The following is a 13,968-nucleotide window of genomic DNA, read 5'->3' on the forward strand; positions in this document are numbered from 1 at the left end:
CTTCAAATTGACTGCCCCATGGTGCATATCAGTCTTCATTTAGTTGCATGTCTGACCTAGACATTGCCCTCATAATTGTCATTCACCTCACCATCCTTTCCAAATTTACTTGCTGGAGCCTCTATCCATTACTCAAGTTGTCCTCACATGATGACACGTCCATCTTTGCATTCTTTGGTCTACCCATAGCTTCTGAATTTGAGTTGTTTGGTTCCTCCTTGTTAGCAATATGAAAATATCCCAATAATATCAATTTTTAACCGTCTCTTATAGTGTGTTAGGTTAGAAGGAAATAGAGAGGAGGGGATTCTTTTCAAAATTTTACACTGTTTGGTTTAGATATTTGAAAGGGAGGGGAAGGAAAATGAGGGGGCTAAAATCCCTCCCTAATTTTGGCTCCCCTCTAATATTGGATGGGAGAGAAACAGGTTTATAATTTTTGGAATGTGTATTGTAAATTGTCTTGAGATTTTATTTTACCTTTCATCTCCTCTATAGAAGTTTAACAGAGAAAATCTTTGAAAGGAAACTAACATGCTCACAAATATATCTAAATAGAGCTAGTTTTAGACCTAACTAAATATCTCACTAACATGCCATCTCAGCATAGTAGAAACTGACATTTAACGGAGTAACTATTACAGATACAATGAACAATTACACCCCTAGAAAAGGATTACTTTATTTATAACCTTTTACATTCTCCCTTCAAACTTGGTGGTTAAAAGTTGCTGACCACTTCGAGTTTATCTCTAAGAGTAGAGAATTTGATCTTGGATAGTGGCTTGGTGAGAATATAAGATTGAGTTTGGCCTAAACCCACATTCTCAGTTGGTATTTGAAGTCATCCTATGGGCTTGATAGAAGAACCTTACCAAGAAGGGTTGTCATCGACCTGATTGTCCCGACGACCACCTCCATTTGAGTTTGGACTGTTGGCATCAGGAACAGATAGAGATGATCTGTCACACATTGAAACTGGTGACACAAACAAAGCTGCCACATGCCATCAAGCGTGCCATTTTCCGTGCTGCCTCTTCGATACGTGGGCTTCATGCACATACCTTATCATTAGGGGTGAACATGGATTGGATCGGATTGGATTTGAAACATATTTTGATCCGATTAACTTTAATTGGATTTGATTGGTTTGGTTATTTTGTTTTCTAGTCTTCAATCCGAATCCGATCCAATCAAATTTGGTTTAAATTGATCGGTTCATTGGATTTATCCATAAAATAAAATAAATTAAAGAATAAAAAAAATCATATTAGACAACTTGTAAAATATATTTTCATGTCATCAACTAATAAAAGATTCAATATTATAAATTTGTTTATCATCATTATAAATTATTAAAAACATTAAAAATTACAAACTTAAAAAGTAATAAACATCATTAAATTAAAACTTAAATCTATCCACCACAATTTACAAATCTATTATATGTCATCCTCAACATTACAAACTCAACAAAATATTCTAAGTGTTACAACCAAAAACCCTAATATATAGTTGGTATGCAATTTTCACGAATGAGAGATACTCACAATGAGATAAACAAAAACTTGAGTTTCATTTTTGTCCTTTAAATGCTAAATGAATGGGCCAATTTCAAATAAAAATAAACAGTTTGAATGGCCATTTATCACTTCTATGTTTTTTTTTTTTGTTTGATAAAGAGGTATAACTTTTTCCATTGGGTCAACTTCTATAAGAGTAAAGTAGTACTTCCAATCATGACTCCATGTCTAAGGTGGGGTATGAACCCGATTCTTAGTTAAGGAATACAAGTGCTAAATCACTTGAGTTAACAACTTTTGGTTTTCTTTGTCTATTACTAGTAGTCCAAATTTGATAACCCAAATTAAGTTTAATAATAATTATAATGTATTAAATTAATCAGATGGATCAGTTTTGTTCAATTATTGGAAATTGAAATCTAAGATTCAAACCAAATTGATTAGATTTCCAACTTTCAAACCCCAAACTGATCCTATAGTTCGAACCATCAAATCATCGTATGGGCTCAGATCCGACCCTACTTATCATTGGGTTGATGTTGTCACGATAGGTTTCTTCATATATCAAATGTTGTACTCTGTCAATGATAAGGTACTTTTTCTCGCTTATTTTGCGAGGAACTCTTACTGTTCTTCCATAAATCTTTGGTACTAGCTTTTTTATTTATTTATTTATTTATTTTTATTTTTTTTATCTTTCCATGTGCATTAAGTGTGTCTTCCTCAATTATGGGGCGAATCCATTTTTGTGATGAGCTCATAAGTTTTCTCCTCCATAGTATCTTCATTTCCTATTCTTGTCCCCAACCATGGAAAATTAGATTCCCACTTCATAATGATGAACTGCAAAACTTAATAAGATCATAAAATTCATTGAAATTATTTGGTCTATTAGTTTATCTCTGCTTCATAGTGGATATTATATTTCTTGTTACTGTTTTCTTATACAAAAGTTTGATTGCCGTGAGCATGGCTTGGTCTTACGGTTGTATTTATCTTAGTTGTGTGCTGCTTGTTGGTCCAATTGAAATGCTTGGCAGGTGAGTCAATGGTTTATTGGTTGAACCTATCAGTCAGATTTAGGTAAAAAATTTGGAGTAATAACTTAGGTTGAAAAAATGAACTACTCCTTTGTTGTGTCATGTTAACGAGTTTCCATCACTTCTACTTAACGTAACAAGTTTCCTTATATAGAGCCTTGCAACTTTTTAACAGCTATTAAGGAATTGAAAAAAAGATGCCAAGATTAACAGACTTAGCTTTTATTGATTTTATAAGCAATTTTGCAAAAGCAAGCTTTTTACTTTGTCTGGCTGACAGGTTTCCAAAGTTGCTTCCGAGGCAAAGAAAGAAAAAAATACCTTGACGAAGGAGATCTCTAAAATTAGCAACTATGGCATCTCGGTTTGAGAAACATCGCTTCAGCATTCTCTAATTTAATGTGCATCTAAGTTTTCCGATCAAGTGCATTATATCTTGCTAATCTTTCCAGCTTTTTATTCAGAAATAACACAATCCCCTGTTTTTGTTATTTTATTTTAAATTCCTTATGTTTGTGAAGTTTGCAAGAAGGCATCATGCCCAGAGTAGGAAGGGGGATTATTATGGGGGAAATGTGAATGAAAAACGCATCGAGGCTACATAACTTCATAGAAATGGTTTTTTTTTCTTCTTTCTTTTCATTACATATAAAGCTCAATAGCTACAATGACATGTCACAACAAAACATCTGTATGATTAAGTCTGTTTGGATACAAGCTTCACATCTGTTAGAAATTGAAGCATTTTTTGAGTTGTAACAAATCAATAATAGATGAGACGTTGACCTTTGCTTAATGCGTTGCGAAAATGGGTCGAATGATGGTAGTAGCAAGAAAAAAAAAAAAAAAAAACACACAATATAGCTTCTCAAGTTGGTCGGGTATATACATTTTTTGCCAAATAAACAAGTCCAAGAAGTAAGGCCTCATAACGTGTTTCTAGTATTTAAAAACTCTTATAAAGAAACCAAAATTGTCACATGTTGTAACGAGCATAAGGCTAAGGAGGGGAACCATCCCTCAAAAGCCGGCCCAAGAGGTTGGAGAACCTCCCGCCTTATAAGGCCTCCTTGGTAAGGAGACCTTCTCGATATGGGACTTGTTACATTATCACCCTCTTCGAAAGCCAGCGTCCTCGATGGTTGCACTTCACGGTACTTCACTCGACCTTTTTGCCGGTCAGAACCCGGTCAGAACCCTCCGTGGGTAGCCCTTCTCGATTTGGCTGACTCTCAATGAAAGTACCATTGTAACGAGCATAAGGCTAAGGAAGGGAACCATCCCTCAAAAGCCGGCCCAAGAGGTTGGACGATGGCTGCACTCCACGGTACTTCACTTGGCCTTTTTGCCGGTCAGAACCCTCCGATGGTCAGAACCCTCCGTGGGTAGCCCTTCTCAATTTGGCTGGCTCTCAATGAAAGCACCATTGTAACGAGTATAAGGCTAAGGAGGGGAACCATCCCTCAAAAGCCGGCCCAAAAGGTTGGAGAACCTTCTGCCTTATAAGGTCTCCTTGGCGAGGAGATCTCCCTGATATGGGACTTGTTACACATGTCTATGCTTCCTTACTACATGATTACTCCACAAGACAAGCCTGCAAATAATCAACAGTGAATGCTATAGTGCCTCCATTTCCATTGTTTTAAACATCTAGAAAATGGACCCATGTAATATACAACCGAATTATAAAAGAATCTTTCTTTTCTGCACAAAGTACATTCATAATTTTGTTAATTCTTATGATGCTAAAAATAGATATAAAATTAATTATAAATTTTGCAATAAGAAAATTTATTATATTAATATAGAAGATTAATATGTCATTTAGATATGAATGTATACAGTAATGAAAAAATAGTAGATAATTGATTGTTTATTTTTCAATATTGTTATAAATTTGAATTTCACAATAACGGATGAAACAAAATAAATTTAAGAACACATTTAATTATTGAAATGATTATACGTCAATACAGTTTTTATATGATATCATATTAGTGTCAAATTTATTCTAAAGAGACGCGTACATAAATTATGTATGACAAATGTTTTCTAATATTTTGAACGATATTTTATATTTAAATTTAAAAGACTAACAATTTAGTACATTCGTTATAATTGAATTGGAATTTATTGGAAAACCTTTTTTTTCATTTCAAAAGATACATTTCTTTAAAAATAAAAATAAATAAATGTACATAAAAGAAAGAAATTTACTCATCCTTGTAACGAATTCACATCAACTACATAGATTTATAATGTTAATTGTTATTACAAATTTATATTTGATTTCGTTAATGCCTTGCAAAAGTATCGATTCTTGACTGAACCTTTTTTTTTTCTTTTCAAGAAATTAATTTCTTCAAGAAAAAAATTGATTCTTTCTCACATGAATCAATTGTGTCATGGCTGAAGCAGCTTTGAAATTAAGAGTTAACTAAAATTGGCTTTTTCAAATATTAACAATTGCGGAAATGGTTTTCAAAATATATACCATATGCAAAAATTTTATATTTTTTTTTGAATTTGAAAACAAATAAGGATATAAGATCTACTTTATATATATAAAAAATTCAAATCTCTTCTAATTATATTTTTAATTAAAATAACCATTATATAATCTAACTTTTCTAGTGTGTTAAAAATATAAGAGAATATTGAATAGAATTTAACTAGTGGAAAGAGATAAAGAGCATTTAAGAGCATAAAGTATACATGCTAAGGGATTAATCTAATGAGCTAAACATAAAGGACTATAAGTCAACTATGAAATTTGATATACCTATCGTTATAGAGTAGTGGGTTTAGCCTTTTCTTTCTAGTTTTCTGAAATTTAAGAGTACTTTCCTTTGGTGGGTTCCGAGGGATAATGTTCACGTAGAGTTGAAAGGAAAGTTTTCAGATGATTCACTAAGAGTAAAAACTTTGTTGCACAGTAAACTTTAATCAATTAGTGGAGAGAGTATTAGGATAAATTATTTGTGCAATTTATCCCAACCACATTAATTTAAATTGAACTCTGTAAACTTGATTTTAATAATTCAAATTAATTTCTTAACTCATGTACTCATCAATCAAAGTTTGTTGAGTGTGAAAAGATTTTAATTGAAAACTTGATCAAAATATACTCGACTTGTCGAGGGTACTTGGTTAGCATTTTTTTTTTCATTTTTCATTATAATTTCACATTTTCAAGTCTAAATGAGGTGGATATCAAATTAGTTGGGTCGCACAAAAATATGTTCCTCTACCTTTCATTTCCATATTCATCCAAACTTTTGATTTATTTCCTTTCTCCATTTTTTCCTTGTGAGATTTTCGTCCTTTTTATTTCATTCCTACCCAAAGAAATGTAAGGAGTGAAATCTCCATATATGGATGCATGAATATTCACACTTTATAGCATATAAGTCATTCTTTCTAATGAGGTATATACTAAAAATGTCATTTTTATGTGAGAAATTCAAGATCATGTCCTCCTCTGTTGTTACAAGTCACATGAAGCATCATTATAGCAGAAGATGCTTTATGGTACAGGTGATGTGGAGAAAGCAAAGTTGGTTGCTATATTACATGGACTTCAAATATGTTAGGATAATAATATAAGTGCTATTCAATGTGAAACTGATAACTTTAGCATTGCTAATATCTTCCAATGTTGATTTTGCCCGAGTCACCACCCTCATGCGGCTTAGGTTTTAGATGTGATCCAATTACTTTCCACTAATTGGCATACACTTATTAATCATGTTAGTAGTGATGTCAATGTTGTAGCCGATTATCTTGCTTAAGTTAGGTTCCATCAGTTGAACTCTATTTCTATTTGGAAGGAGATATCTACTACCGTTGATGCCTTCCTCCTCATGATACCTTTAGTTCAGTCTTTTGTTTGTTATCTTTTTATCAAATAAAAAAAACCTCTTCAATTAAAATAAATGACATATTAAAAAATAACAAATAAAATTATCACATATTGTTATCATTATGTTGCCTTCATTATTGTCTTTGTCAACACCACCATTGCAATCTCCACCACTATTACTATCATAATCATCACCATTGCTGTACTACCATCACTATTGTGGTTGTACCACAACCACCACACTGTTATTATCGTCATTACAATCATTATTATCATTATCATCATTATAATTATTGTCATTGCCACCATCACCATTGTTACCACTACTAGCAGTGATGACAACGACAATTGCAATGATAGTGGCAATAATAATGTGAGTGGTAATGGTGACAATGACAATGGTAATGACAAAAATTGTGATTATGGATGACTAACGGGAAAAACTCCTCACATAATAAGATTACCCACATGTCCAAGGATTTTAAGCGTAATACACATATATTATTTCTTGGCTCTTTATATATAGAGCAAAAATATAATACAAATTTTGAATCATATAATCCTCCTATTAAAAAATAGGAAATAAATCTCTAAAAGATATTAAAATAAATAAAATTCTGTAAATTTAAATAATATCCTAAAGATTACAAATTCCTAAAATAACTCTTTAAATTTTCACTCACTCAATTTATTTGAAATTTGAATTATTTTTTCAACAAATCCTCCCTTAATTAAAATTTCCAAATAACTAGTTGCTCAAAACATTTGTCTTCTCAAAACTTGTCCATTTAAGTAGTAAAGATTTTTCTCATTTTTTTGTCCTTGCAATATCAAGCACCTGCCCTAATACACTTTGCATCTCTATTTTGAACCAACATACTTGTATAGTCTTGTGATATCAACTCTCCTAATAAAATTATATTGGATGTAGTAGAAGGTACATATCTCACATTTTTCAAAAATTTTGGATGACAGCATTGTGAAGTTTCATTCTCATAGTCCCAAAGCCTTTAACCTCCATTTTCCCATCATTTCTTATGGAATCTACCAAAGGCTGCACTTGGAAAATTTGAGGAATAAAGAAGATGAACTTATTTGCTTGACAAGGCCCATGGAGATATATCACCTAGTGTTATTTTCTATATCTTAATTATCGTAACCCGAAAAATTTCAATCTTACAACTAATGGTTTGGACTACCTTTTTGAAAAATCTCATTAATTAAGAAATGCCCAGATACCAGACTAATCCTCAAATAATGGTTTTGAAAAATGAGTTCATGGAGTCGCTACCAATGTTTTACTCAAAACATTGGAAAAAGAAAAGATTTTGAAATTAAAATAGAGGTCTTCATAGCCAAAATTGGGTTTGGGAGTCGGTTACGTGTAGGGATGGCAAATAAACCCGTACCTGTGGGTAATACCCGAACCCGTCCCGACTTTGACGGGGAATACCCGCTTTGACCGGGTACGGGTACGGGTACGGGTAAAACCCGATAAAAAAAATCGGGTACGGGTACGGGGTCGGGTATATACTTACCCGCCCCGTCCCCATCCCCGTCCCCATCCCCGTCCCCGTCCCCATCCCCGTCCCCGGTTAAATACCCATCCCCGTTTAATTATTTTAAAAAAATTAACATTTTAAATATTATTGTAAAATCTAAACGTCACGATAAGCAAGCAAACACTTAGGTTATTGTTTCAATTTTTCAAATGTGATTCGCAGTCCATACAACAATCCCTTTCCGCTTCTCTCTCTTACTCTTCACATTCACATTCACCTTCTCCCATTTCACCCTATCTGCCACCGCCGTCACCACCGCACCCGATGCTTCCGGCGACATCGACTTCATCCGAGCAAGCTGCAACACCACGCTATACCAGGACCTCTGCCTCTCACGCTTCGCCGCCGCAGTGCACTGCAGCCACGCTAACCTCGCCCGCGTGGCCGTCGCTGTCTCCCTCTCCAAGGCCCACGGCGCCGCTGCCTACCACACCAGCCAGTCAGCCACGGAGCCACCGCATCAGCCACGAGTACTCTTTGTCGCCACCGGCCCGAAACGGGCTTTCGGCATTCGCGAGGGATGGTTGGACTCTTTTATTTGTTTTAAAAATATGGATTGCTAGAATGACTTATTCTCAAACTGAGACCTCGTCAAACGAGCAATTTTATTAAAAGGCTCACCAATCCATGTTAATCCCAAGCGGGACCCTCCATGGATTAGCGGTTTTCATAAAAAGGAAGGGTTCATGGAGTCGCCACCAATGTTTTACTCAAAACATTGGAAAAAGAAGTTTAAGGCAATCGATTCAAAAATCGACTTCGGCCATTACAACCAGAGTCGGGTAAGGGAGTCGGTTACGCGTGGGGAAGGTGTTAGCACCCCACAGCGCCCCTTTCGGGTTCCCTATGACAGATTATTTAACAATTATAGTGCGAAATTACTAAATTACCCCTATTTATTCTAAACGATTGTAAATTAACTATCTACATGATGACAGTTAAATATTCACACAGAAAGCAGTAAAAGGAAGGTCTTAAGAAGAAACCTTTGAAGCGTGCTTTTTATATATCAAGTAAAACTGGGAAGCTTTTTGGCGTTCCCTCGCTCTACAAGCCCGCTCACTCCTTCCTAAAAAATAATTTTTGACTTGGAAATCCGATGGATTTCCCTTCGACTAAGTTCGAATCTCCAAGCTAAGTGCTCGGAATTCCAGAACTTCGTCGGATCGACTCCCAGAGAGATTTCTAGGGCAGAACACTGCTCAAAAACCCCAGAATACTCAAGGAGGGAGTCAAAACTCAGTGTAAAAGTGTGAAATGACGTCCCATTGACGTCATATTTATAGGGAAGAGGCTCAATACGGTTTATGAGGGTCAATACGGTCAACATTGAAATTTTGAACTAATACGGCCGTATTGAATTTAATACGGCCGTATTGAAGTTCAAAAAACCTCAATACGGCCGTATTGAAGTTCAGTGCGGCCGTATTGAAGTTCAGTGCAGCCGTATTGAATTCAATGCAGCCGTATTGAAGTCCAGAAATTTCAATACGGCCGTATTGAGTTCAGTGCGGCCGTATTGAAGTTCAAAATGTTCAATACGGCCGTACTGAACCTCTGGGAGGCCGTATTGGGCTTCATTCCCTCCACTTTCTTATTTTTTGCTACTCTAAGACCTCTAAACCTACAGATTGTCATCCTAGGGTCTTCCAGGGTCTTCCAGGAGTCCTTCCGGGTGACTTTCCTTCGATCTTTGAGGGTCTTCGAGTCTTATTTCCGACCCGGACAATTTTAGGGGTCTACAGCTGCCCCCCCTTTACTTAGTCAGACGGCCTTTTGGTGTACCGGCTGACAAGTAAAGGAGTTGACCCAATTGTCCGGGTGAGGTGCCAACCTTCTGACTTGTAGCGTCTTCCGGTGGAAAATTGTTGAGTAGCCTCTCCAGGTTGAGTTTGCCCTCTCCAGGGTGAGTATTAGTCGTCGCCTCTCCAGGCTCATGCATACCTCCGTGTTCTTGACAACCTCGGGGTAGCGTGAGTTTTCCCTCTCCAGGCTATACCAACGTGTTCTTGACAACCTCGTGGTAGTTGCATACCTCCGTGTTCTTGACAACCTCGGGGTAGCGTGAGTTTTCCCTCTCCAGGGTATACCAACGTGTTCTTGACAACCTCGTGGTAGTTGCATACCTCCGTGTTCTTGACAACCTCGGGGTAGCGTGAGTTTTCCCTCTCCAGGGTATACCAACGTGTTCTTGACAACCTCGTGGTAGTTGCATACCTCCGTGTTCTTGACAACCTCGGGATAGCGTGAGTTTTCCCTCTCCAGGGTATACCAACGTGTTCTTGACAACCTCGTGGTAATTGCATACCTCCGTGTTCTTGACAACCTCGGGATAGCGTGAGTTTTCCCTCTCCAGGGTATACCAACGTGTTCTTGACAACCTCGTGGTAGTTGCATACCTCCGTGTTCTTGACAACCTCGGGGTAGCGTGAGTTTTCCCTCTCCAGGCTATACCAACGTGTTCTTGACAACCTCGTGGTAGTTGCATACCTCCGTGTTCTTGACAACCTCGGGGTAGCGTGAGTTTTCCCTCTCCAGGGTATACCAACGTGTTCTTGACAACCTCGTGGTAGTTGCATACCTCCGTGTTCTTGACAACCTCGGGGTAGCGTGAGTTTTCCCTCTCCAGGGTATACCAACGTGTTCTTGACAACCTCGTGGTAGTTGCATACCTCCGTGTTCTTGACAACCTCGGGATAGCGTGAGTTTTCCCTCTCCAGGGTATACCAACGTGTTCTTGACAACCTCGTGGTAATTGCATACCTCCGTGTTCTTGACAACCTCGGGATAGCGTGAGTTTTCCCTCTCCAGGGTATACCAACGTGTTCTTGACAACCTCGTGGTAGTTGCATACCTCCGTGTTCTTGACAACCTCGGGGTAGCGTGAGTTTTCCCTCTCCAGGGTATACCAACGTGTTCTTGACAACCTCGTGGTAGTTGCATACCTCCGTGTTCTTGACAACCTCGGGGTAGCGTGAGTTTTCCCTCTTCAGGGTTTTGTGATGATTTTGTCTTCACAGTCCACGATGCTGTTTCGACGGTTGTTTTTTTGATTTTTGAGCCACTGAGGGCTGGATAACGCAGGGATCCATCTAGGGGATGTGCAGTTACTCATAGGTTCTTGTGTCCCAACTTTCCATTGCGTAGTTGGTACCCATTGAGGAATTTCTGTTTCCTTGGGGTGTAGACACGAAGATGCTCTTTCTAATGTGAGCGATGCCTTATGATTGGCTGACGTCCTTTTGACGGTGGTGGAGTATCCCGGTTATCCTTATTCGGGTGACTCTTTTTGATTTTCTGATTTTTGCTGCCTCTGTGTAGGCTGTGATCCGCTGGGGATTCTGGATGTTGATTTTTGATTGACCTCTTCTGTTAGGCAAATCATCTTGATGTTTAATGGTCTGGCTAGATGCCGAATTCCGCTTGGGGAATGGTTTATTGATTTTCTTTTTTGGATTTTCCTTTTTGAAGGAGTGCCTCTTGTGTAGGCGACTGGGGATTTGGGGTTCTTATGTATCCCAGAGTATTATTTAGAAAGCCTCTTCAGGCTTAGCTTCACTCTTTGTTTGAGTTGGAAAGCTATCTTCCATTGAAGAAGTTTAAGTCCTTTCAACTTGGATATTCTGTTTAGATGATCAAGTCTCCCTTGGGAATTTTGCTGATCTTGGTTTGATAGCTTTCACTGGGGAATTTGGTCCAAGGGTGAAAGCTAAAATATCTCTGGGGAGTATTATTTCGGCAAGCCTCTCCAGGCTCAGTTATTCTGTACAGTTGGGGAGTATTATTTCAGCAAGCCTCTCCAGGCTCAGTTATTCTGTGAGAGTATTATTTCGGCGAGCCTCTCCAGGCTCAATTATTCTGTGGGAGTATTATTTCGGCAAGCCTCTCCAGGCTCAATTATTCTGTGGGAGTATTATTTCGGCAAGCCTCTCCAGGCTCAATTATTCTGAGAGTATTATTTCGGCGAGCCTCTCCAGGCTCAATTATTCTGAGAGTATTATTTCGGCGAGCCTCTCCAGGCTCAGTTATTCTGTATGAGTATTATTTCGGCAAGCCTCTCCAGGCTCAGTTATTCTGTACGGTGAGTTGCTTTTCTTGTTCAGCCTAAGAATGCAAGCTGAGATGTCTTTTGGAGAGTATTATTTTGGCAAGCCTCTCCAGGCTCAGTTATTCTGTATAATTTGTTGGATTTTCTGTATTTTGCCTTTTTGTTGATTTTGACTTTTTTTTTGTTTTTGCCTTTTGATTTTGGCTTTTTCTGTGTTTTTGCCTTTTTTGTTGGTTTTGGCTTTTTCTGTATTTTTTGTTGATTTTGGCTTTTTCTGTATTTTTGCCTTTTTGTTGGTTTTGGCTTTTTCTGTACAGAAATGTCTCTGAGGAGTATTATTTTGGCGAGCCTCTCCAGGCTCAATTATTCTGAGAGAGTATTATTTCGGCGAGCCTCTCCAGGCTCAATTATTCTGTGGGAGTATTATTTCGGCAAGCCTCTCCAGGCTCGGTTATTCTGTATGGTGAGAGAGTATTGTTTCTGCAAGCCTCTCCAGGCTTAATTATTCTGAGGAAGTATTTTTTCAGCAAGCCTCTCCAGGCTCAATTATTCTGTACAAACTGAGGAGTATTGTTTGTATCCTTGCCTTTTTTCGTTTTCGGCTTTTGTTGATTGCTGTCATACACAAGCAATTTTCCTATTTTTCTATTTTATGCAATTGCCTCATGAAGAGGTCTTTGGAAATTTCTTTATGGCCAATACGGCCGTATCCATTTCAGTATGCCAGTATTGAATTGAAAATTTGTTCATAACCCTAATTTTGGTACGGGCGTACTGAACATGATACGGGCGTACTGTTTTTCTGAAGTTTATATTTTTTGTTTTTTTTCAATAAACAGAGAATAAGTGATCTTCCATTACACCTATCATCTGTATGCATGTATGCAGTATGATGCACCTAATTCTATTTGATTTATCTTTCAAAAGAATTAACCGATGCGTTTTTGTTTGGATTTTTGCCATTCCTCTAGACGGGCTGTGTGCTGCCGATTTCTGTAACCGAGGAATGATGCATGTTATATTGAGATTTGGTGTCATCAACCAAATGATTTTCCTTTCCTTTAGAAGATGTGTCAACCCTTCTATTGACTACTATATCTCCATGTTTCCACTAGATTATTCAAAAATCGTTTGGGACAAGAGAGAAAAGAAGGAAAGGATATATATTTTTTTTCGAAAGTTTGTGTTTTAGAGGGGATTTATTTTTGTTTTGAAAAATTGTTTTTGTAAGAATGGCTGGCCAAGGTAGGCTTATTGTGTTTAGCTTTGTTTGATTAAACACTTATGAAGTTAAGCACGTCTTGGTTATTAACATTTGTGATTTGACAACTTGGATAGCTTTTCTTGAGCCCCTTTGTTGAATTCAGTTGGAGGTACCATCATGGATTTATTCTGTTTTTCGATTGCCCTAACTTTTGCCTAAAACACCCATTTGTGGAGTCTTAGCGGGCTTTTTTTTTTTGTTCATTATTTTGTAACCCTAATTTTTGCCTAGGTCACCCTCTTGTGGGATTCCTAGCGGGTCTTTTGCTCTTATTTTTGCGCAGTCCCCTTTTTTGGGTTTCCTGCCGAGCTTCTTTTATTTTTAGGATTTTTGTCCTGAATGGATTTCTTTTTATCCATGACGGCACTTATTGAGGCCAAGGAAAGGTGCTCCAAGTTGTCACACACTTCCACATAAAAAAGATGCGGGTTTATTGATTATTAAGACGATTTTAACCTCATTTATGTTCATTCAAACAGGGTTAAATAATGCGGTCTAGAATTTTATTGCAAGCAAGAAAAGAAGCAATAAAGAATATTGAAGAATGATTTTATTATAATCATAGTGGAAACATGTGCCCTATCGAGGCTCGGGGGTCGGGCTGTCCCCGAGGAGTAATCTCTAATAGTCATCAGGCCTATACATCTCTATCGGAAGGAGAAGAGCACT

At 37.4% G+C, this 13,968-nt stretch overlaps 1 protein-coding gene across 1 annotated transcript in view; it reads left to right on the top strand.

The window, feature by feature from the left end:
• The window catches only part of LOC109793148 (alanine-tRNA ligase), a 37,304-nt gene extending 33,945 nt beyond the window's left edge, over nucleotides 1-3,359 (top strand). The window contains exon 9 of the mRNA XM_083072484.1: nucleotides 2,844-3,359. Within this exon, the coding sequence (XP_082928610.1) occupies nucleotides 2,844-2,933 (90 nt within the window). The 3' untranslated portion in view covers nucleotides 2,934-3,359. The remainder of the gene's footprint in view (nucleotides 1-2,843) is intronic.
• The last annotated feature ends 10,609 nt before the right edge of the window (nucleotides 3,360-13,968 follow it).

Source organism: Cajanus cajan, chromosome 4 (genome assembly GCF_000230855.2).
Source record: "Cajanus cajan strain Asha chromosome 4, NIPB_CcT2T_4, whole genome shotgun sequence".
NCBI classification, from domain to species: Eukaryota; Viridiplantae; Streptophyta; class Magnoliopsida; order Fabales; family Fabaceae; genus Cajanus; species Cajanus cajan.